Consider the following 24,845-nt stretch of genomic DNA (forward strand, 5'->3'; position numbering starts at 1 on the left):
AAACAGTCGTCTACGCAAAATACTCAACATCCATTGGCCGGATACTATCAGCAACAGCGTTTTATGGGAGAGGACAAACCAGCTTCCAGCTGAAGAGGAAATTAGGAAAAGATGTTGGAAGTGGATCGGACATACATTAAGGAAATCACCAACGTGCATCACGACTCAATCCCTAACATGGAATCCGGAAGGGAAGCGGAAAAGAGGAAGGCCAAAGAACACATTATGCCGTGAAATAGAAGCAGATATGAAAAGGATGAATAACAACTGGAAAGAACTGGGAAGGAAGGATCAGGACAGAGTTGGATGGAGAATGCTGGTGAGCGGCCTATGCTCCTCCATGAGGGGTAACAGGCGTAAGTAAGTAAGTAAGTAAATGGAATCTAGGAGACATATTTCATTCTGTTTGGCTCTCGTCAGCTTAATGTATCTGCGTCCCAATGTTGATGTTCATACTAGGATTTGAATCCAGTGCCCTTCGCTTCGCACACTTACAGATAAATAATAAAATTCATCCCTATTTAATAAGTTAGTGGCTACTTTGACTTAGTATCTAAATGGATAGCATGTTCTGCGTTTTAAGTGATAGTTACTGGATTCAACTCGAGGTATGAGCATCAACACTGATATGCAGATAGATATATAATTATTATTATCGTTATTATTATTATTATTATCGTTATTATTAATGGCTTTATAGATGACCATAATGTCTATTTTTAAGAGTTTGTATTACACCGTTGTTGACATATGCAGCTGAGTTTTGATCTGTTTCTTAGCAAAGACTCACCAAATTTTGTTCTGAATATCAACAACGGGATAATATAAACCCTTGTGATTAATAAAAGTAGACTGTTCAAGTGTGTTTGTCGAGCGGATAGAACAAAGTTATTTGAATATACTGAGTTTTTGATGTAGAGTCGCCAACAAGTTTCATCAGTCTGTGAATGGGAACTTACTTTGACAGCGGGATCCGTTTTGATCGAATGACCAACACAAGTTAAGTAGAAAGCTGCTAAAGGCAGTTACCCTCTACCTTCCTGACATTGTTTAAGTAATTACTATACATTCAGAAAAGCAAGAATTATGTGTACAAAAGAAACTTGTACAACCTCTTCTTCTACCATTGTCTTAATCTCTCGTACTTTTCTTTCTCTTACAGTCATCTACTTTCCTTCTATCTTCTTCTCCATAGACCTTTTACACCCATCTAATTTGGTTCCGTTTTCATGATCTTGCTAATTACAGTTCATCTCAACCTCAATATTGTCGTCTCATCACTCTGAGCCTTCCCTTTTTCAATCATAATTTCTTTATTTATCTTCACGATGAATATTCAAGCTGTCAACAACATCATTATTAGTTTCCTTATTAAAACTAACTTTTTTATACTTTCACTTATTTTACTTCATTGTTACCATATCTAGAGAAACTTTATTAACACAGTTATTGCAATTATTATCATTTTGAAAAATAAGTATATATTTGCGATTTTACAGCTTTGGAAATGAATTAACTGAAAAAAAACTTTTGTCTGAACTAATCTTTTCTATTTTTATATCTAAATGGGTATATTCCGTTTACTTAAATGTTTTTCACACAAAATATATTTGCTTTAAAGAAACCTGATTAAAAGAAAACTTGAGATCACAAAATAATTAGATATGAGTTGTCCATGGACTTAAAAGAAAAGATGTTGGGCTATGTTCGAAGATCGCATGATATGGTTAAAAGGTAAAATATGACTAGACAATTTCGTTTTACAGGTTATTGAAGTCCTCTCACTCATATCTGGGACCTTAATTAGTTTAGAAGGTGTTAAGCCTAATCTTGGGGTAGAGTTTAATGAGATCAAATACGATTTAATAAAAAGAGTTGTTTGATTATAGAACTTCTTAAGTAAACAGTGTTATCTCTTTTAGCAACCAAACATAATAGTACTCACAATAAGTCATCCATGTACAACCGATGATTCTGATTTCAAAGAGGAAACGGACTGATAGTATGTAATATCTTTTGATTTGTTAGGAAATAATTGGCTGATGGAAAATGCTTTCCAAAGATGGCATACATTCTTTCTACAGAAGCAGCAGATGAATCATTTTTGAAGTACAGATACCTATATGTAGTAATCTCTTTAACCTATATTAATTTATCTCATGTGATTTTAATGAGTGCTGGAATATACCAAACATATAACCTAGATTTATTCAACACAATCATAGACTAGCTGACATAACGTAGATGATAGAACACAGTGCAGTGGGATGCAGTTACATATTTATCGGGAAAGACACTTTATTTCCTTGTTTCAGTCCAACAATCTGTTCAAGTACAATAGGTAAACAACTGTTCAACCGAATAGGATAAGATCTAGCCAGTGAGAATCAACTATGCATACTACACAACATTTAGACCAGAATATTTTTTTCTCCAATGACATAGGAATTGTTGCTATTTTGGTGGCCTTATAATGGGAACTCATAATCGTATATTTCTGATTTTACCATTCATTAGATTCATCTCTTAGGAAATTCGATTGTTAAGAGTTTACATAAACTTATCACAGGATTTTTTCATATTTTAAATCCTTTTGTGATAACAGGCAGTATGTTTACGCAAGATATCATTGCTGAATAAATTATTCCTTGCTCATAACAGAAGTAGTTGGCATGCATTGATTAATTATGTACATATTTATGCATAGGAAAGACACTAGTGGTGAATAGCATGAAACTCTGGAGCAGAGTGACCCGATTATTTAGTTCTCACCATGTTACAATTAATTAAAGCAAACACACTCATTTATGAAGTCTACTGAGTAGTAGTGGTTTTTGACGCTCTTTCACAGACTGAATGAGAATTATTTATTATTTATGTTGACCTTTGCCATCAAGAATCAAGAAAAGAACTCTTCTTCGTTTAGTATTGTGATCTGACTGTTTTTACAATCCCAAGTGTACGTCTTACCACATGAATTTCAAATATTCTTTAGATCATTAATTTGTACAAAACTAGCTAACTAGCTTACCACGGTGTGTACTGTTTAGAATCAATCAACTGCTACGTTATCCATCATGTAATGACGAATTAAAACTGTTTTTATGGTTCTTACAATCGTAAAACTTGGGTAATAATAACAGCAATAAAGTTGTGACTGATTCGGAAAACCCAAGTTCAATATTCTGAAATAGGATTACAGACACTTTTATGCAACAGGATAGTCGTTCAACTGAAGCCAGTCTGCAATAAAATGTCTCTAGGATGAACTAACGTCTACAGACCACTCAACTAATATTGTTCACTTCGGAGATTTATTAATTATTGCTGAAAAATGTGTTCATCGTTTGCTGAATTAAACTATACCACGGAGGACTTTTATTGTTTATCGGACTGAATTTTATTACAACCATCCATTCTAGGCAATATTTAACTATTTATATGATTTGGGTACTGTCATAGTGGTTCGTTTGTACCTTTATTTCGATGATCCAGTTCATCATTCTAATTGAACTAATATTGTTTCTTCAACCGTTGATTTAATCTCCTGATAGGACCGTTTGCTCTTGTAATTTTATCCACAATATTTAGCACCGAGTGGACATATTTTCTAAAAGTTTGGAGTTTTACAAACATCATTTATCCAGAGCATATAAATCGCTTCCCTGAATGTTGTGTTTGATAAAAGCAAATACGTAAGCTAAATAAAAACGTTTCTGGCTTGTTCAGTAATACACCTTGAGGCTATTTGCCGCGGAGCGGTTAAATCCCAACCTACGTATTTCAGATTTTCGGACTGATATTCAAGGTCACTTTTTATTCCCTTGAACCTGATTCGTTAATATGTTAGAGTGTGGTAAAACTTATCCCATTAACCAATCATCAGTTTGGTCAGTTTTAACAAGACCTTACAGCCGTCAGGAATAGGTATTTTGACTTAGCTTAGTCTTGCCCTGTACACAGGTTTTTATTTGGCTACAAGCAGCAATTAATGCTGTGAAAATGATTCGCTATTTCGTCAGCTATATACCATTGGGAGTAACAATTGCATTCTTATGTGTTTTACAACAGGAATCAGGTTAGTATTCCATTTCGTAAATGTGGTTTTACAACTGAAAATAGACGTCGTCTTATTGCAAATACAACAATAAGTTACGTGATAAGTCTCGGTCGTAGTTACCATAGCTTAATAATAAACTGAATTAGGTACACTTAATTGTACTGTTTTCTTTTAGTCCTAACGTACTTCCATATTTCCTTAGGTTAAAGTACGCAAAATGAGTTTTTGCCACAATATAACATATAACTAAGATAAAACCCATTCATCTCAGTGTATTACTAATTTCCGCTAAGTTTCTTATTACATTTTTAAATTTTTACCTCTAGTTGTCGTGAAATTGCATCATAATGTATTTTCAAAGTAATATGCAGTAAATGTTTTTTAGACTCTAGTCCCTTCAGTAATTGCTGTATAGACTTGGATTCCCTGAATGTAAATCCACAAAATATGGTAAATTCTAAGGCTAGAAATTTTAGAGAAATAAGCAAATTTCATCTGGTTAATAAAAAATATGGCGGTATTTTAATATAAACTTCAGGGTTCGTCAAATTACGGTTGCTGAAACCTATGGTACTGGAGCTTACTTCGTTAGAAAAAGAAAGGAGTATTGGCGGAATAGCAGTTAACTGAGGGATTCCTGGAACTTTACTCCGGCATTCATATCCTGTTAAAATCTTAGCACACCAGTATATATATATATATATATATATATATACCATGTATGTATACGTATCAGGAACCTGAATTTATGAGATTGAAACTTCGGACACTAATTTAGTCAAGACACCATTAAAAATTATTCTTGTGTAATGAGTGGATAATCATTACCTAGGTATTTTATTGTTAGTTTTCCTCATTATTTTAGTTTATCTAAATGGTGTTTTATGAGATGTATGTTCTCAGCAAGGTTTATGTTGGATTGAGATAAGTACGTTAATCAGTAATTTTCGTTTTTGGTGAATAACAAACAATTGTTGGTCACTGTTAGAAAGACAGACGGTAAACTGGTTCCAGTGAAAGGTTACGACTTCCATTGCATGTGGTTTCGAATGATTTACTAGCTGAGGATGTGTCTAAGTGACTTTCTGAGGACTGTATCTTTCGTATCTTCATATAGTATACCCTATTTGACGGAAAGTTATTGATATCAGGTCGAAGTTGATTCGGACGTACCAGTCGAAATTCCGTATATGTGAGCGGTTTAAATTAACTATGAAGAGGACTAGTTGACCATCTTTGGGTGCGAATCTTAAAGTTCAAATTGCTAACTTTAGAGTAATTCTATATGATGGTTCTAGTTAATTTTTTGTGGGACAGAATCACTTAAGATTCGTAATCACTCACGATTACATTACCAGACATTTTACTAATAAGAGTAAATTTTATAATTCAGTGTTTAAATCTTGATCTAATCCCGTATGTTTGTCCTTCAAAAGTGAGGTTTCAGTTTAAATGTGAGTAACCTAGTAAGAAATGATTGTCACAGTCTTTTCCTAGACGATGATTGAATTGCCGTAACCTTTTAGATGGTAAGGTGCTACTATTCTCGGTAAGGTTTCATCCGCCACATAATCAAGCGTTTTCATCCAGGTCGAATAGATAGTAATGTTGGGAAATTTACTCGATGATAACTTTGAACATAGGGAATTAGTTTTTAAGGGGAAGAACTTTTCGAAGACTGAGTGTCACCAGTTTAAACTCCTATACTTCTAGATTAACCTATTGTTGTTTTACTCATTCACATAAAAGTGTATTGTTATTGCAGGATAAACTCTGTTTTGAGATCTCATACAACCTTTTGGTTTACAGTTTAGATGAAAGTCATTTGAAATTTTCCTGCGAAACTTAACATTTGTCACCAATTACATGCAATATTATTACAGTGCAACTATTTAGTTTCAAGTTATAGACTTATGGTAATTTGTGATAAGGTGAAATAAAAAGTTCATGGTAACTAAATGTTTCCCTTTTCAGTCTATGGTATCCAGTGCGTTGTCTGCAATTCCTATCTTGATGGCCAGTTATGTGAACCTTGGGATCAGTTTACATTCATAACAAACTGTTCAAAGTATCCCGGCATCGATGCATCCAAACCAATCAGCTGTCGTAAAATCGATCAAGTTGGTAAGTGAACTACGGTTTGATAGGAACGTAATATTAATGTGGCGCATATATATCTGGTGCCCCCTTGTATCAATGTTTATGTGTTAAAAGAAATAAATAAAATAGCAATACTTGTAGTATGTAGGTAGGTAATTTTCAGTAGCCATCCAACTGGGCTCAGTCCGTGATAAAAGTCTTTGAGTCTTAGTATCATATTTTTTGGTCGTTAAATGCAAGAGGATTGGCGAATATGTGATAGGAACTGTCATTACTACTTTTTATGTATACTTTCCAACTGTTTTATTGGGCTTCAGAAGTTACCTAAAAAACTGAGTTTGATTACAATGAAATTTATTGCAAGCTCAAATGACAACACTGAAACAAATTTATTTGAGAATGAAATTCACTATTCGTAGTGGTTAGCCCAGTCTTATTTCAGCTGTTATTGCACAGCATTTTTAAAATCTAAGTTTGATGTTCCATCAAGAATCGAATTATTTTTTGTTAAACGTCAGAATCAAAACTATAAACCTTCGACCAGACAGTAAACAGATTCTTAGCACGTGGTCGAAAATTAGCTAGTTAAGAATAATACCCGTGCATGAAGTTTTCGTCTAATCGAAACATTTTAATTTACGCCAAGAAATGTTGATCAATTGACATCTCGTTCGAATATATGGTGTACTGTAGTCGTGTGACTTGTGATGTACATCATTGGGTTTTTGCGGATAGTCAGCTGGAAGTATTGATAGGTGAGTACCATGCAGCAGTTTTTTTAGTTCTTTTGTGTCACGTTAATGATCTGCAATAAGTTAAACACTATAAAATTTGTTTGTGGCTGATAATGAAATCCATAGGGAATATTTTTCGTTCTACGTATTTATGAGTAAAATGAAGTACAGTTTCATTGTGTTATAAGTTTCAAATTATTTTGAGATTGTTTGCTAGCCAAGATGTAGTTTAATCATGATTTTCCGTAATTTGAGAACATTTGTCTCTATAATCATACCTTCATTGTCCCTCCTTTTTCAGTACTGTTTAAGAAAACTAAGTTTCAGTATTTGTTGTTTAATTATTTGAAGCGTATTTTACAAACCAGTGAGAATATTTGAAAATCAACCACTAACTTGTGAATTTTCCGTAAAATTACTCCTGTTAAACTACTCATAGTTTGGTTTAGATCTCCATAATTTTCACATGAAATCTTGATTGGGTTTAACCAGGTTTTGTCCGTAAACGTTTTTCTCATCATGGATTACCTGGAATTAAAATTACACCTATTTTCCGCGAAGTTGAAATTAGTCGAACATCAACTGTGGGACTAAGTTTCGTCACGGTGGATTTATTTTATTCCGAAATGCGGTGGCTTGTGAAGGTTCCATTTTAACGAGGGTGGGGAGAGTCCGCTCTCTCGAAATGCTTTCACATGGCCACGCGTATACAGCAACTTCCAGGGAAGTCGTACTCACTGCCTACCCGCGGCGGGGTGTTGTTTACGGAATTGAGAGGACGGAAAGCGAATGTCCGATGCTTTAATCAGGTCGGTGGACACGGAGGGTCCACATAGGGGAGTTGAAAAACCCTGACTTCAAGCCACTGATGCATGTGGGCCCCAGGATCCAAAAGAAACATATGGCATATGAACATATTGTTGATCACCGGCTACCATGGGACTGCATCTCGTAACGTTGCTCCACTGTCTTGTAGATAAGACCTTTAGATCAATGGCTCGGGGTGTAACTCCTTAAGAAAACAACCTTCTTCGGTTTGTGCACCCGTGCAGTATCACAACCTTCACACAAATCAGTGATAACTGCGTGGCGCATATGTATTCGGTATCCTCTTGTACGAATGTTTATATTCAAATAAATAGATAGGTAAAGCTTGCGAACGCGATCGGATCCCACAAACTAAAATTCTATGCATACGTTGAAATTTTTATAAACTTCAACTTACCTAGAAGATGAAATTTTTTCTTTGTGAGCTTAACTAATTTGAAAGGAAGATTTTCTTATGCGATTTGAATTTCCTTTGCTTTTGGATACTGGGCCACATTTTATTAGTACAGTAGGTAACAATTTTATCTCATTCTTTCCGCCTATAATCATAAAACTAATGATATCAAAGCTGGAAATTAGATATGTTTGAGAACTTTCTGATTTCATTTCATTATAGCCTTCATATGATATTTCAGCGGCAACTTAGTTAGATACAATTTCTTTGAAAATTATTTTTAATGTGCAGCATATGCTATAGACTAGCCACCTACTTTTGCTGTGTGTTTCTTTATTGACTTATTCTTGTTCTGAGTCTTAACAAGACCAATTAATTGTTGCAATGTAATCACTGTTATCTTTGCATTATATTAGTTGATTATAACCCTCAACTGAAAAGAATATAATCAGAAGGGGTTTTGTGAAGATTTAGTATTTTCATAGTTGAAAGCGTGAGTCAATTGAAGCTAGACCACCAAGGAAAACCTGGAAGCACTGGACGGTCGTTTTGTCCTATTGTGGGACTCCTCAGCAGTACGCATTCACGATCCCGCCTGGCGAGATTCGAACCCAGGACCTACCAGTCTCGCGCCAGAAATTCCAAGTTTTCCTTTGTAGTCTAGCTTCAATTGACTCACGCTTTCAGCTATAAAAAGAATATGCATGACCTACTATTTCTGGTGCTGGTAATCGAACAATTATAATGCTATCGTTCGAAAAGGTCTACACTTTCGTTTACAGTTTTACTTTTGCATTTTTAAGTTCCAAAATGTTCTTCAGTTATACCCATCAAGTTGTGATAATTTTAGCAGTATTGTTAGAGTATGAAACTTCAATGGTCAATCGTTAGTGGATTTATATGTGTTTCTTAAATAGGCATTGATTATATAGTTGTTTTATAATATTTCCAAAATCCCAGCTGTATGGTTTCTTTTTTATCCATCAATTACTAATATATCTTTTATCATTCATAAATTACAAGCTCGTCAATTGGGAATATATTATTCAGCCTTTTATCTAAAATGGTTATGTACATATTCAAGTAGTGGCTTTCGGTCTTGTATTTCATTTCTATTATTATCTAAGGTGAGTCTAAGTAAAAATACAGGTCGGTACTAATGGCTACTCGTCCAGCTTTCTGATGTACTGTTTGAAGTTTTGAGAAGGTAGGAACCTGTGTGACCTATTGATCATTTGGTGACTACAGTGAGGAAGAGACTTTTTTCTATTACCATAAGCAAAACTGCAGGAGTAATTGTGACCAAATACCTCTGACTGTAGGTGGATAGACATGTTTCTACGGTTCTACTGATGTTACACTTTTTTAAAAGCTGATTCCAAGATTTGTTCGAATCTATACTTCATTCATTAATCTGAAAAGCTGACTGAAGAACATTTTTGCAAAACGTGAAATCACAAATTGTAGAATAACTGTCATGTTGGTTAAGTACTTATTGATGGTAAAAGACGCTGGTTGTTTTTTCAGACGGAGCTCATGAGTCCTGGGTTTCATTATTGACGCATTAAATTTCACCTGACATCTGTTTATAAGAGGCCAGATCAGGTAAACATTAGCTTATTACAGGCTTACTTGTAAGTTACCTTGAAGTGACCAATATTTCTCTCATTTTATAAAACAAAGTAAATTTGGTTCACCATGTTCACATACTAAGTTATAAAGTAATTTATTTCTACAAATAATAACAGAAGTATCTATTTACATAGATTGAAGTGTATTATTTCTGATACTAATAGTATTCAAGCACTTAGACTCGATAATATGGTGGTTCATGTTATTTTAGCATCACGTTTCAACCTTTAGATCGTGAAGATACTTCGAAGATTACTATTTAATTTTATGGCTTGATAAAGAATCCATTATATTGGTTCTAATACTGATATTCGGTTGTGAAATACAATTAGAAAAATTTATCATTTCTTAGATTTTCAGTGCATTTGTTTTCATTTTTTTCTCAAGAAATAATACGGGATAAACTAGTGACTGGTTTTCTAGAAAAAATGTATTTTGTTTAATTTCTTTGTAATCCATGAACAAATACTTATGAATTGATCATATTTTTGTGTAATGTACATGTTTTGCCTTTAGTGGAACATGAAAGACGTGTAGTACGTCAATGTAGTAATGTTATCGATAATCTGGGCTGCATTGATCGTGTTGGAACCAATGATGTACGAATTCGTTATTGTCATTGCACAGAAGATCTATGCAATTCAATAACTGCGGTTAAACCACAATCATTCTATTATTTATTCTCGTTATCTGCCTTAACTTTTAGCTTCATTAGATTATTAATATACACATGAAACTCTTGAATCTTGTAGTATTTTTGAAAATAATACTGATAGTAATTATTATTACTATAATTTATGAGTAGTTTTTCCAGTGCACATATACACGGAGAAAACGTTATTAGATTAAAAAAAAACAATACCAAAGTTAGTCTGTTGTCCTTTTTTTTTTACTATCATTTGTGTTTTACCACCTCTTTGATGTTCTTTTTCTCTTTTCTATCACAATATCTTCAAATTTGTAAACATTATCATAAAAAATGTAGATGGTGAAATAAAGCAGACATTTTATGAAAGAAATTTTTCTTCCATTGAGTTTGTATTTAATTTTCATTCTTTCTTCTTATCATGTAGAAAATCATTATTTATTTGGTAAAATAATTAAGTCAATGGGATGATCATTATTTTTGAGCCCATCTGTGATTATTTTAATCTTAGTATACTTTGATTAAAAAGTAGCTGATTATATAATGAAACAGTTTTGTTTTCTAAACTATCAGTCTTTGTTATTAGCTATTGTCATCTTTTGTGTCAATCGTGAATATCATTTTATGTAGAAAGAGAGAAAAAGATCAAATTTTTCTGTCACTAGCGTGTGTTTTATCATAAATTATTTGATTGTTTTTCTTCTACACTCTTCTGTGCATCTTGAAAACTGTACTCGTCTCACCAATTTCTTATTATTTTCATGTTTTAATTAGAAAACAGTTATATTTCATTTTAACTGTAATATGTGAATTATATAAATTTTAGATAATGGACAAAATACTGTTTTTAAAATGAACAGGTATTAACTTCTTGATTTTAATCAAACTTTAAATGGTCCTGTTGGTGAGATGAATTGTCACATTGTCGTTTGAATATTTTTTTGAGGAAATGTTAAGGAAATATTCAGTTATCTCTAAAGTTTGTTTTATCAATTGCGTGATCTAAATTATACAACAATAAATAATTAAGGATTGACAAAGTTAAATGAAAAAGAAACAGTTCAACTAGTGATACATTTCGTCATTGCGTTTATGCAAACACGTTGAAAACAATGAGGGAATTTTCCTTTCCTTAGCTTCTATCAAAATAGTTTGGACTAATTTCGTCTTAATTAAGATTACTATTTGTTGAAACAAATAATTACATGGTAAGGTAGTTGTTTTACGAATTAACACTAACTGAATGAAATGGTTGTTCATTTTCAGTCTAAGCGCAGCGTCCACCATCTGTTTATGTTCTAGATCGTTCTGATGTGCCTTGTAAATGTTATTCAGTAGATTAATTAACAATCAGGTGAGTAGTAGCTTGAGAAAATAATAGAATTCAGCTTAATCAATTTAGATGAATAGATTTGCAGTATTTGCTAATTAGTCTACTAACAGGTGGTTGATATTCCAACCCCAGCACCAATTTAGAAATATAAATGGCCAAAAAACCAAAAACAGACAATGTTAAGCCTGGCTTGAATGTGTATAAGTCGAAGTCACTACATGAGCTCAGACAATGAAAAAATTAACAAGACAAAAAGGAAATCAAGTAAAGGAGATATTCTCTGCAGTGGGAAACTAACCATAGAAATTATAGCTTAAAAGGGATAAATGTCGAGAATGAGCAGTGTGGAATGATGCTAAGGTCAAAACATACGGTAAGAGGAAGATTGACTGTAGTTGCATTAGGTTGGTGTTTTTTCACCTAAAGTTTCTAATGATAGGTCACGACCATTATACGGGTCCCAAACAAGAGATCTACGTCCTTTTACATAGCTTTAATCATTAGTTAGTGTTTTCATTAACTGATACCATGTCTTTGTTTTGGTGTCCTTAGACTTTCTTCAATTCACTCATATACCAACCATGATAGCGCTTCACAATGTTTTATCCCTGAGCATCTGTAATACATATTACAATCACCCCATTTGATTAAGCTTAACAACCGAATTACCATTTTTACTTGATACCCTGTCTAGGTGGATTACTCACTCGGGCGATCCTTGAAGAGATTTATGATGATAATCTACGTTGGTCATATTTAAGAGTTATAAATTTAAAAATAGTGAACTCCTACTCAGTCTTTGTGCTCTCCGATAGATGGATGAATATCTTGCTTTTGTAACAAGTGGTGTAAGTTGGAGAACATCTCACCAGTTTTTGCGTAAGTGATAAGATCTCTTGAGCCACCGAACTATCAAAAATAATTAGATTTCTGAGATACGTAAAGTGGTCAACACGCTTGACTACCTCATTCCGTATACTTGAACTAAATGCTAACTCAGACCATACCTAGAGCAACATTCCACATTTTGATAGAAAGAAACGTACCCAAAACATTATTGTGTTTTCTCAAGGTGATTGAACGACACTCCATTTCCCGGTATTTTTGTCTAGCAGAATTGTACCCTCTGGATATTGTCAGCTAACAAGCGAGTGTCTAGGTGGGAAAACGTTGCTGAGAGCATTCCATTAAGGCGACTAAATAAAAATGAGTAGCAGCTACTACAAACATCACTTAAGGTACTCGACTCCAATTACAGTTTGATTTAGAGCACTGAATTGGTCAAAACTTAGAAATTAAAATCACTGGTGAGGAAGTCCTTGTACACAGCAAATAGACTCACACTGGCTTTAGGGATCTAGATGAGTGTAATATTTCCATAATGAGTTGGAGAGAAAAGTATTAGGGATGAAAAGGCTTAGGCTTAGAGTATTTCAGAAGTCCAATCGGTAATACTTAATGGCATATCTATTTTCAATATTGAAAAACCAGGTATCCAGGGCTTAGCCAAATAATAAACTAAACTCTGAGTGTTTTATTTTCCAAGTTATTTCAAATCTTATTTTCTTAAAGTCATAGTTCTTAATGTTGAATTCGATGTAAGATAACACTAATCTGTATTATGGTTTCCATGACGTTAATACCCCTATACTTTCATTCAAATGAAAGTAAAATTCACTACGAGAGTTTTAGACCACAGCAAAATTTTAGATCGATAGTAACTGTACATTTAGACATAAATACATCGTTCTGTTTAAAACAACTAGGCGTTTTCTTTTTTACTTCATCTGACCGTAAAATTACGATCAATGAGTAAAATCGATTTTTCCATAAATAAATTCCTCCAATCAGAACGGATTTATGTCAAAGATACAAAAAAGGATATTTTGTTTACGAAAAACTAGGATGGATTTATATCAAGTGTTGTGACCTTATTATGGAAATCAACGTCATTGGTACAGTCCAACCACTCTATTACTTTATGTTCAGTGGAACAGTAATGTAATTTCAATCAAACAGCTTGGAAATAATATAAAATATAGCAAAAACAATTCTTAAGGTTAAAAGAATATCAACTATAAAAGAATATCACCTGTCGTGTTGGTTCGAATTGAATCACGTCAAGACAATCCTGAACTAAAGCCTTCAACCATGTTTTGTTCATAGTTAGGCTGTGGGCAATTTGATGTGTTATCTTTTGAGATTGCTGTAGTTGGAGATATGTGTGTATGTTATTGATACTAAGGTCTACTGAATAAATGAAGTCATAGGATACTGTTGTTGCATAAGTTAGATAGAAATAAATGGAAGTTGTCAATATGGCGACAAGTGAGTTGTAAATAAACGGATCTTTCTGGTTTCCAGTGGTGTCCCAACTAAGGCCAGTCTGACACTAATATCGCCTAGACTGTTTATTTGTTTATTTTAATTTATCAATCAAAAATGGCATGACACATCTAATTAAATTTTATCCCGTCTGTTTAGATTATTAAAATTTGGGTATATATATAGTCTTTCTTTATGTGCAACTAAACATTTCTGAATATACTTGAGTCAATTTAGTGTCTCCTTTGTAGCTCAAGCATTAAAAATGTTCATATAAAAATCTTTAACACTTTAGTTTAAAGAGCCATTAGTAGTCTCTTGAGCAGATAATGATAAAATACTTAGTGTTTTGGAATCTCGTAAATATGTGAAAATGAGACTTAAGTCAAAAGTTTTTTTAACAGAAATATTGTAAAGATAGGTAAACTAGGTAGCCTTGTAAGTACCACTGAACTTAGCCCATTCAGAAGACTGTCCTCTGTAAAATCAATATTGTTCATGTAGGAAGCCTTTACTAAGTTTACGTACCTTTCCGGTGCCTCTTTGATGATAAAACTGCTAAAAGAAATCTCGTTATACTTAGTCGATAATCATGTTTAGGTCAAGGAGAGTGACTGGGATTATGCATCCGTTTGCTCCTCTGTATTCGAAAACTGATCAAAGAGTGAATATTTCGAAGATATATCTACTTTGTTACTTTCTGAGAGTTTTCTCTTTTTAAGGATTTTGGTGATTAGAGTATCAAATTTTTAAATAATGTATTAATCAGACTAATTTTGCTGACACTATCATATGATGAATTGAGTGCTTTAGCGTAAAGAGAGACTAAATTTGATCGGAATCAGTTGTATAGAATCTCATGAAAATCTTAAATTTTAATTAATATCTAAGGTGATGTAACTCAGAATAATGTCATTATCCTTAAGGACTCGAGTTAATTTGTTAGGAATTGCTGCTCATTCTTGCTTGAAGTCATTTATAGACTTCAACACATTTTGAAGAACTGCATACCAATTACAATCTTCCATGCTGTTAATGAATATTGGAGAACTGGCGCGGGGTAGCAGGAGGATAGTTGAACTGTTCCCGTTATCATTGCACTTTACCAACCTAAGAATGGGCCATCGGTTTTCCATTTCACAAGGTTCAGAATTTCAAACCCATATCTCTAATGAAAATAGTATTATCCATTGTAAATGCTTTTTCCCGTCACTTCTGCTTTCGTTTATCACCACTATTCACGATCATTGAGTAAACTTTGTAGTCTACATTTAAGTTGCTTCTTCATCAAGTGGCCTTTTCTAAATTATTAGTTTAACTTGTTAGTAGACACCAATGTTCCTTTCACAGAGCTTGTGGTCCTAGGCGAGTAGAGTCTGTTTTCCTTACTGACAGAAAGTTTGAGCACTAAAAGCATTAACCTTGGTTACAAGGAACTGAACATGACGTTGTTAGTGCTGGTTTTAGATGAGGAAACTGAGCGAGGAGAAGAAGGGACGACAACAAAACAATGAGGAATATAGGGAAACCAGTAGAAGACAAACTTCAGAAGTGATGTAAATTTGAGGCAGTTGAAGGTTTTCGATTCCCCACAACATAGAGGGATAAATTTTCTGAATAGATGCGCGTAAGAATTTACATCAATATTGTTGTGTTTATTGATACCAGAAGATGCTTATAAAGCGGAAAAGATAACTGCATTAGGACAGTCACACAAAACTTTGCAAGTGGTTGATCTTTTTGGTTCTTATTTCTAGGATCTGAAATGAAGTACAGGGTTGCATTTGTTAGAGTTGACCTTTGTTTCCATTTGTGACAAGGGAGCATATCAGATGTTGATTACTCTTGAGAATAAATTATATTTCTTAGATAAATAATTATGAAGATACATTATATTCTGGTTAAAATTAAAAGTCAAACTCAAAATATCACGACTTTCAACGAATTATACTTTTTTAACAAAGTTGTTCATCTCTTTAAAGGTTTAGGAGTTTTCTCTTAAAATATTATTTGAAAATCTGTATGCAGAACAGTTTTTATGCTTTTAAACATTTGTACACATTTCAGTGTCAGTACTGAAGGTAACGTATAACAATATTGGGAAACAGACTAATGGACTGTAACATTTGTACATAACAATGATTCATCTATAATTCATTCCGCGGCTAGTCCGAATTCCGTGTGTAATACTCTCAGTTGTACTCATCGAGTTCTGTATGCCTTAAATTGGACCATTCTGGGAGTTTTTAGTTGGCACATCCACTCGACTACTAATTGTTAGATGGACTAATGGACAATATTACAAGATATAGTATTCAAGTCGAAGACGAAGACTATCATACTGATTAAAAAAAAAATCAATTTTCAGTAAGTATTTCTATACAGATAAATAAAAAATGAGGTAGAATGTGAATTATCGTATCCCTTCCAATACTTTTACTAGTTATACTAACATCTCTTAGTATACATCTCAACTCTCTTCTTCTTAAGTCCCTCTTTACCTTGAGATTTAGGGACATTCATTCATTTAGAGATTCGCCAAAATCAACTTCATATGCTACACATCTCTGTATCGGATAAGATTATTATCAATAGTATTAATAAGAATAATATCATCTAAATTATTCATATCATAAAATATTAAATAATAATGGTGATTGTCTTCGAGAAAAGCCAGTATGAATAAGTTTCATCAAACTTCCTGTTGATTGGTTAGGCAATTAACACAGGCTGATTGGTCCATATATAACCATATACTGCGTATTTTAGTTATAAGAAACTTTAAGAATCCGGAATGACGTAATATATATTGTACTGGTCTCAAACTTTAATAAATATCTAGCTGATATTTATCGGAAATTTGAAAAGTTAACTAATTTGTCCAAGTATTCTCCTGTCGGCAAGTTATACATTCGACCTCTATGACACGCAAATTATATTACTCCATGAATAATTGTTGGATATTTACAAATGTTTCTTCCCATTTCTTAATGAAATCTGTACTTTACCGATCATGTTAAGAGTTGTAGACAAGTCATGGTGTTGAGTTTTAATGAATAAATTTGAGATTTTTACGCCACTTTATGTTATGGAGTGTACATGAATATAATGGTTTCATGATGCTTATAAATTTTTCAAAGGTTTCGAACAGTTTTACCATGCAATAATCTTAATCTGTACTGGAATTTTTAAGCCACATGAATGTCTGTTGTTTGGTGAACCACACGAAAAATGGTTTGTTTCAGAGTTCATTTTGAACAAAGGAAATATGGAGTAAAACTCATTAATTCGCGTGTTGTACTTGATCTACATTTAAATAAGTGACATTTACCACGTTTCAGCATTCACATATTGCCATTCACACCAATGATTTTAGAATCGTTGCCAGATTGTAAGTGTTGTAAGAACTAATATGAACGTGTCACTGTTAATAATAATGCTTGGGAAATAAGACGACGAACCAAGAGGTTATTAACATGAGAAAGGCATTTGATCGTCTATTTGCATTTTGCGACGTTTTCTGAAAAACAAACTGTCTTTTCATCTGGCCATCAAGTGTTCTGCCTGAATTATATTTTTACTGTACTGAAACCCTTCTCTCCATCTAATGACTGATAATTTGTACGTCACTCTCCGCTAATTACTACTTGCAAGCAATCTTATGAGTAGTTTCCGGCATATATATAACCTAGATTTGGGACACAATTGAGATTATACTGGATTATCTAGTATAACTTATGAAACGCGGTAACCACATTGTAGATTTAACTGATCAATTTCAAACTGTTATAATGACTGAAAAACCTGACATTGATAACTGTTTAATAACTTCTCTTTTATTTATGACTTGATCTACTGTTCATTTAAATTGTAAAATATTCTTAGTGTGGATAGAGAGAAGAACCAATCGATTTCCACCATTTTGATAATCAAGAGAACAGTGTTTCTTATGGTGAACAGAAGTGAGCGAACTTTGGTTACTTTGTGAAACTGATTTATATTCTCGGTCAACCATTCATTACATGATAAGTAGCTTATAATGACACCATTTCAGTTAAATAGTTTATACAGAAACAGTATTCTATTTTATCAGTTGTTTCAACTTAAATTTACATGGTCTCGTGAACGAACCATCAGTTTAGTCAATCAGGTCTGATCAGGCGATTTAACTACCATAACAAGAGAACTGGCAACAAAAAAAGCTAAAGAGAATGTTCATGAAATACTTTATTCAATAGTTTACACTAATTCTTAGTAAGCTCGGGGACAGCATCAGAGAAACCAGTTGATCATGAACTAAAAACATTCCCATATGTTCTACACTACTTATAACATTTTTGAGTAGTTGTGTTATATTCCTAACATTTTCGTGACAGCCATTAGCTGTTTAGTGATTTTTATTACAAGCAGTTAAATATCACCGTTTCCTTACCATACTTTGGCTTCTTCTAAATCAATGGTAATAAAGTCATCAAAATCAGTTTAAGCACACGCAGTAAATTGCTAGAAAATTTGGAAGGCTTTTCCCAGCTGTGCAAATGTTATCGTAAACGGTTGATGAAAGATAATGACACCTAAATATTCTATAGAAATCATTATTATCTATGTGTTTTGAATCACTACCATTTACGCGCATGTTAATATAGAAATTCGTTGCAACATTGAATTATTGGTACTGAGTATTCTGCATCATAATAAAACTTGCAGTATTGAAAAAAGTAATTGCTATTATTAGTCTTCATTCTATGCTTTCTCTTCATATTCCCCAATTTTAGTAATATAAAGGTAAATACCTGAAGTTGAAACCTGTCATTTTATAGTCCTAATGCTAAATAACTTTCCCAGTTTACTAGTTTTGAAATCAAAAGCTAACCAGTTAATTTTTCTGCTAAATATGTACTAAACACGTTTTGTTATTGTAAACGTAATCGTTTGAATCTAGTCTATTTATTTCCATTATCGGATGTTAATAAAAACTGATGAGATCTAACTCTCTGAACTCTGTGAAGAATGGGGATATCGTGCAGTTAGTGTGAATCAACTCAGCATACGTAATATAATTTGACGTCTTGTTTTTCTGAATCACTAAAGGCCAATTTGTTCTAATTTTCCTGTTGTTTATAAGTTTTTTAAAAGGAATTCATGCGAAATTTGTTATCCCGACCGTTGCTACGACCTTGACGTGATGGTCAGGCTTGCCTATCGTGATGAACCAATCGAGCTGTACTGGCTGGAACAATCGTTCCACAAGGTTCTACCATGCCAGACAGGTCGGTTGAAGAGCGCCAATAATTAAATCTGACTTCAAACATTGAAAATCTGAGACCATGAAATCCTAGGTCCTATAGGAAAACAAATTGACTAACTAGGTAAATTGATGTTGATAAATCGATAAAGAGTTCTCCGTTTCGGTTATTTTCAATCTGTAACATCTGTTTGGTCTTAAAATGAAGCCAAAAATTAAAATATGGTCAATAAATCAACATTCAAGGATAACAAGAGAAATCAAGACAAATTATCTGGGTGAATGCGCTGCGCGTCCCAAGCATGTTGATTGTCATGGATAACAAGGTTCAGCTATGTCTTGAATCGAATTGGGACAATGCTTTATTATTAAATTGTTTTGAATACTATCACTCTCTTACAAGACTGCTGAATGTTAATCTCGGGAAAACGGACATGGTCACATCACAATATTTTGATCAATACAAGACAGGTATTTATGCAAGATTAATTTTAATGATGATCGAAGCTGAAAACATGGGTCGCAAAAGGCAATAAGCTTATTAGATTATCTACTGACCTGAGAAACTCAGTTGGTATGTAGTTTTTAATTTTATTTTTATCAAGCACTAATATTAAGCATAAGGAGAGACATCGTCTAACATGGCGGCATCCTACACCCAACCAACATTGGACTCAAATAGACCATGTTGCCGTCAGCCATTGTTGGAGAAGCTCGATAGAAGACAGCCACTCGTTCTGGAGTACATGTTTAAACTCTGATCATGCTCTAATACGAGCACGTATTTGCTTGCGCCTCAGTAGATGCCGGAAAACCACATTAAGAAGACCCATTAGAGTTGAACTCAGTTATGAGAAAGCCAAAGATAAATTCCAGGAACAACTGAGTTCACACTAAGGCAGTTCTGAAAACGAGGCTGACCCAGATGTTGTTTGGGGAGATATAACAACGGCTGTGGAAACAGCTGCGACATCTACTAGTGATCTGATCCAAAGGGTAACGAAAAACCAGTGGGCGAAAACAAATAAGATCTAGGTTAACCAAAAGTCTGAGGAACGATCGTTAGCAGAGGTGGGTAACGAAAGCGAAAGGGATGGAAAAGGTAGCAGCTGTATGTAACACAAGATAGCTTTTCAGACTAGTAAGAGAAACCGGAATTAAGAAGTCAAGTGTAAGTGAGACAACTCGGAACAACACGACACTCTTTGCTCTCAGTCCGGACATTTGGAACGATGGAAGAAAACTTTGAGGAGCAGTTCGGCTAGTTTTCATCTAATCTACAGCTACCCACTACTCCCAAACAGCCTGAATGGAACATTGAAGTAGGCCTCCTGACTCTAATTGAAGTTCGAAAAACCGTAGCTAGTATGAATGAGGAAGAGCAGCTGGTTTAGAGGGACTGGCTCCAAAGGTGTTTAGGCATGTTGGTCCAGTTTTCACGGTTAGGTTGACTAATATTTTAGCTAAGATCTGGAAACTGAATGTAATTCCATCTGACTGGTCGCAATCACTGATCGTCCCATTATATAAGAAGTTCAAAATCGTCCTGTGATAACCATGGAGGGATTAGTTAAACTAATATAACATCTAAAATACTAGTCTCAATAATTATCGGGCACCTAACTAAGACTCGTGAACTGCAAACACGAGAAAATCAGACTGGCTTCAGACCTGGTTGCGGCTACATCGACCACATATTAACCATTCGTCAAATTTTAGAGTATGCTTAGACATGCTTACTGTCGTCCGACCATGATAGGTTTTCTTGTCTTCAAAGCTACATTTGACTCTGTTGACCGAGAGGTTCTGTGACAGTGTCTGTCATTGAAAGGTGTACCTCAGAAGTAGATAAACCTTGTGAAGGCTTTTTACTCGAACACTACCAGTCGAGTCAGAGCTTATGTCGAACTGTCATTTGATTTTCCAACTTCAAGTGGTGTCCGGCAAGGCTGTCCACTATCTCCATTTTTGTTTAATTCCATCTTAGACCTACTGTTGGAAATGGCACTCTTATCGACTTAATTTTCAGGAATTGATCTCCTACCAGTATGTCCACTTATCGACTTAGAATACGCAGATGATACAGTTCTATTTGGTGAAGACGCTGATAGAATGCAACAATGCCAGGATATTTGAGATGCGTTTCTCCCCCTCTAAAGGTAAATTATCGCTCCAGGACTGGCCTGCGTCAACACCTGAACTAAGGATAGGGAGTGAAGTAGTCGAACACGTGGACAATTCTGCATAACTTGGAAGCCTGACCAGCCCTAATGGGTTGGTGTCTGACGAAATCTCTGCACAGATTCAAAAAGCTCGTCTGGCTTTTGCCAATTTACGTCACCTATGGCGAAGACGAGATATCCGTCTATCAATTAAGAGACGAGTATACTGCACAACAGTTTGCTCTGTTCTGCTTTACGGCTGCGAAACCTGGCCATTAAGAGTAGAAGATACGCGTAAGTTACTAGTATTTGACCACAGATGCATTAGAAACATTTCACACATCTGCTGGGATCACCAGGTAAGTAATGGAGAGGTTAGATTCAGGGAATTAGAGAATGATAGTAAACCAGTTGATGACCCGATCTTCCTATTTTGGAGAAAATTTTATCCGTTTTGGGGAAGCCGCTATATAAAATTTTGGGGATATGCCACAAAAACCCCGAAACTTCCCAGATCTGAGGAAATTTTCCAAAACGTTGGGGAAGACCATTGGAATTTGGAGAAAACGCCAAGATAGGCAGATTGGGGAGGTTGTAAATCTACATCGACTGAGGTAGTTTGACCACGTGTTACGTATGTCTGAACACCGATTATCACAGCACGCAATTCTGATTAGTGTTGGAGACAGATAGAAGAAAGTTGGCGGAGGCCAAACCAAAACGTGGCACCAGTCCATAAAGTCACTAATTTATAGTCTCTGTCATGTTGGTAGATGCAGACTACTTGGTTAGGGTCCGCGCGACTATCTTAACCAGTGGTTGGATACTCGGTGTGAAATGGTTCAGAATCGATCACAATGGTGTAGGTGTATACACTCTTTGTTTTCCCTTAAACCGTAAGATTAAAATTACTTCATACCTTTGTTTCTACGAGCTAATTCCTTCTCCCTGTATTATGTCCTCATATGAAATCTTTTCCTACTACCATTGAAGTAACTGCTTCTATGAAAATGGTGTTCATCTTGTTGTGCTAATGAGGTGTGGCAGCTTAGACTGATGCATATATGTGCCTGATCCGGCGTTGTAGCTGACTGAATGGCTACGTCGAAACTCATTTATGATGATCAAGTTTTATGCTTACGAAATGTTAAGTTTCCTTGTTTACTCGATTTACCACATTGTATAGAAATTTCAGTCATCTTAAGTTTGCAATCAACAGTTGTTTATCTAATTATCCACAATTGTATGATTCGAAACTTCAATTTAAACGATCTTCACAGCACTCCATCATGATGATCAACATGTGGTTACTAGTGATTAATTTGGAGATATATACGTCCAGGAGTTCTAATCGGGAACCATCATCACTGAAGTTTAGGCTTGTCGACAGTGAGACACATATCACCAATGACAGATGATGTTTGTAGAATATCGCTAATTGGTCAAAGTTATATATGCTATCCAATGTAAGCCAACACGGTGGTTTGAAGTTTAAGCTTTCCTAGAGATTTCCGGAGGTTATGAGTTCTATCCCTGGTGGGATCATGGATGCATACTGTTAAGGAGTTATATTTTGTGACGAAAATCTGTCCAGTACTTCTTGGTTTTTACTGGTTGTCTAATAAAAGTTATTAACTGATGTAAAGCTTTGAATCCAACAATCCCCATAGCACCCGATAATATTTGTAAGAAAGGTCTAAATAATAATACGTTACTTACATATTTAAAGTGCGTTATGTGAAAAGCTTGGGTTTGGTATGATAAAGTCCATTCCTATGTGAAAACGAAAGCTAAACGTATCATGTAATACGAAACAAATAGACCCTACAGCTGACTTGTGAATATCTTTCTTTCATGTGCATACATTTAATATTTCTCCTAGCTTCTAAACACAAAAATATATACATCTCAATCTAGTCCTGTATGAAAGTGATTAGAAGACAAGAATATTTAGTGTAGTGAATACAATCTTCTGGTATTTATATGTTATAAATGCTGTAAGACTATCATTCAGGGTTGATGAGACTATCTTAGACCTTTTTATGAGAATTTGGCGAGATCACTATTATTCACTAATAAATCTAATTATTAGCTTTGAAATATACTTCATACATAGAAACAAACTTTTACCCAGTGTATTAAGGTAACTGTTTGATTATGGATGTTTCAATCAAAACTCAGTAGGAATAATTTGGGATACACTGTCCATATATCAAAACGATGTTCTACTTTTCCTACAAACAATTAATGGCTTTCGAGTGATGCCTCATATTGTTTTAATTCATGTGACCAATGTACTCCCAAAAACATTCATAAGCTGTATTATATCAAACAATTTAAAATCATATGTCTGTTCTTTATGTGTAACATTGCTACCCACACCAAACTGATCATTCCTATACGTCAGCATGCGTTCTGGAATTGATTTCAGGTCATATTATTTGTTGATTTATAACGAAAATGCTCTGTTCATTCAAGGCGATTCGTAGCTAATGACAATGGTGCAACCAATCATAAAATCATTTACTATGAGGTCACACTGCTAACTGATCTGATCTAAACTGAGCTACATAGAATTTAAATACACATGAACGAGGATATTGGTTATTAATTTTTCAATTGTTGTTGATATACCTGTGAAATGGCCGTTACTGACATACAAAACCTGCTATTTGCACAGAACAAAATACTTATAATCACTGGAATATAATTAGGGTTGAGATTTAGTCCAATGATATGATAATTTGTATACTTTATAGATTATTAATTCTGCTACACTGTAACCCGTAAACGTTGTTATTTCGTCAGTTTGTTTTGAAACCGAATCGATTGACCTTATGACAACCAATATTTAAATTAGAATTTTAATTAAGCAAGAGTGAAACACACAAATATTATGAAAATTGGGGCTTGAAGTTAAATCTTTAATGATCAAAAGCGATGGATATGACACAGTGAACATGAAAACGTTTTAGACACTCTCAGGCTTAAAGAAAGGTGAACTGATAATATACTTACAAATCCGATGCTCAATTATTAGCTGGATGGATTTTAGGAAGTTGGATCGCTAACCATATCAACTGAACAGATCTTAAAAGATTAAACTCATTATTTTTATGCTGCATGTCGAACCGGAAATTGTGACCATGTTTTTACCAGATGACACATGATTCAAAAAAGATAAAAAAACAAGGCCAAAAGTAACCTACTCAAAAAACGTGTTTTCACTAGTCAAACCTTTATAACCCAAATCATTATTGAAGTTTAAAACATGTAGATTGATTTATTTATAACTGTTTGTCTGTGGCTTCAATTGAACTATAGTATTTCATTTGCTGTATCTTTTGTTTATATGAGTTTTAGTGTACGAATACTTGTAGTGATGA

The 24,845-nt window shown here is 34.2% G+C and overlaps 1 protein-coding gene across 1 annotated transcript; it reads left to right on the forward strand.

The window, feature by feature from the left end:
• The first annotated feature begins 3,964 nt into the window (after nt 1-3,964).
• On the forward strand, nt 3,965-11,243 carry Smp_074590 (hypothetical protein). Its single transcript, XM_018799742.1, has 3 exons — nt 3,965-4,078; nt 6,035-6,184; nt 10,265-11,243. Exons 1-3 carry the CDS (start codon nt 4,003-4,005, stop codon nt 10,480-10,482), a joined length of 444 nt encoding a protein of 147 aa, XP_018646600.1. The 5' UTR covers nt 3,965-4,002; the 3' UTR covers nt 10,483-11,243.
• Nucleotides 11,244-24,845: the final 13,602 nt, after the last annotated feature.

The sequence above is a fragment of the Schistosoma mansoni genome (genome assembly GCF_000237925.1).
Source record: "Schistosoma mansoni, WGS project CABG00000000 data, supercontig 0144, strain Puerto Rico, whole genome shotgun sequence".
Lineage (NCBI taxonomy): Eukaryota > Metazoa > Platyhelminthes > Trematoda > Strigeidida > Schistosomatidae > Schistosoma > Schistosoma mansoni.

Bases quoted from the DNA above. Each gene is read 5' to 3' on its own strand.
- Smp_074590 (XM_018799742.1), top strand. From the start codon at position 4,003: ATGATTCGCTATTTCGTCAGCTATATACCATTGGGAGTAACAATTGCA. The intron at 4,079-6,034 runs GTTAGTATTCCA...TTCCCTTTTCAG, and splicing joins TGTTTTACAACAGGAATCAG to TCTATGGTATCCAGTGCGTT. The intron at 6,185-10,264 runs GTAAGTGAACTA...TTTTGCCTTTAG, and splicing joins TCGTAAAATCGATCAAGTTG to TGGAACATGAAAGACGTGTA.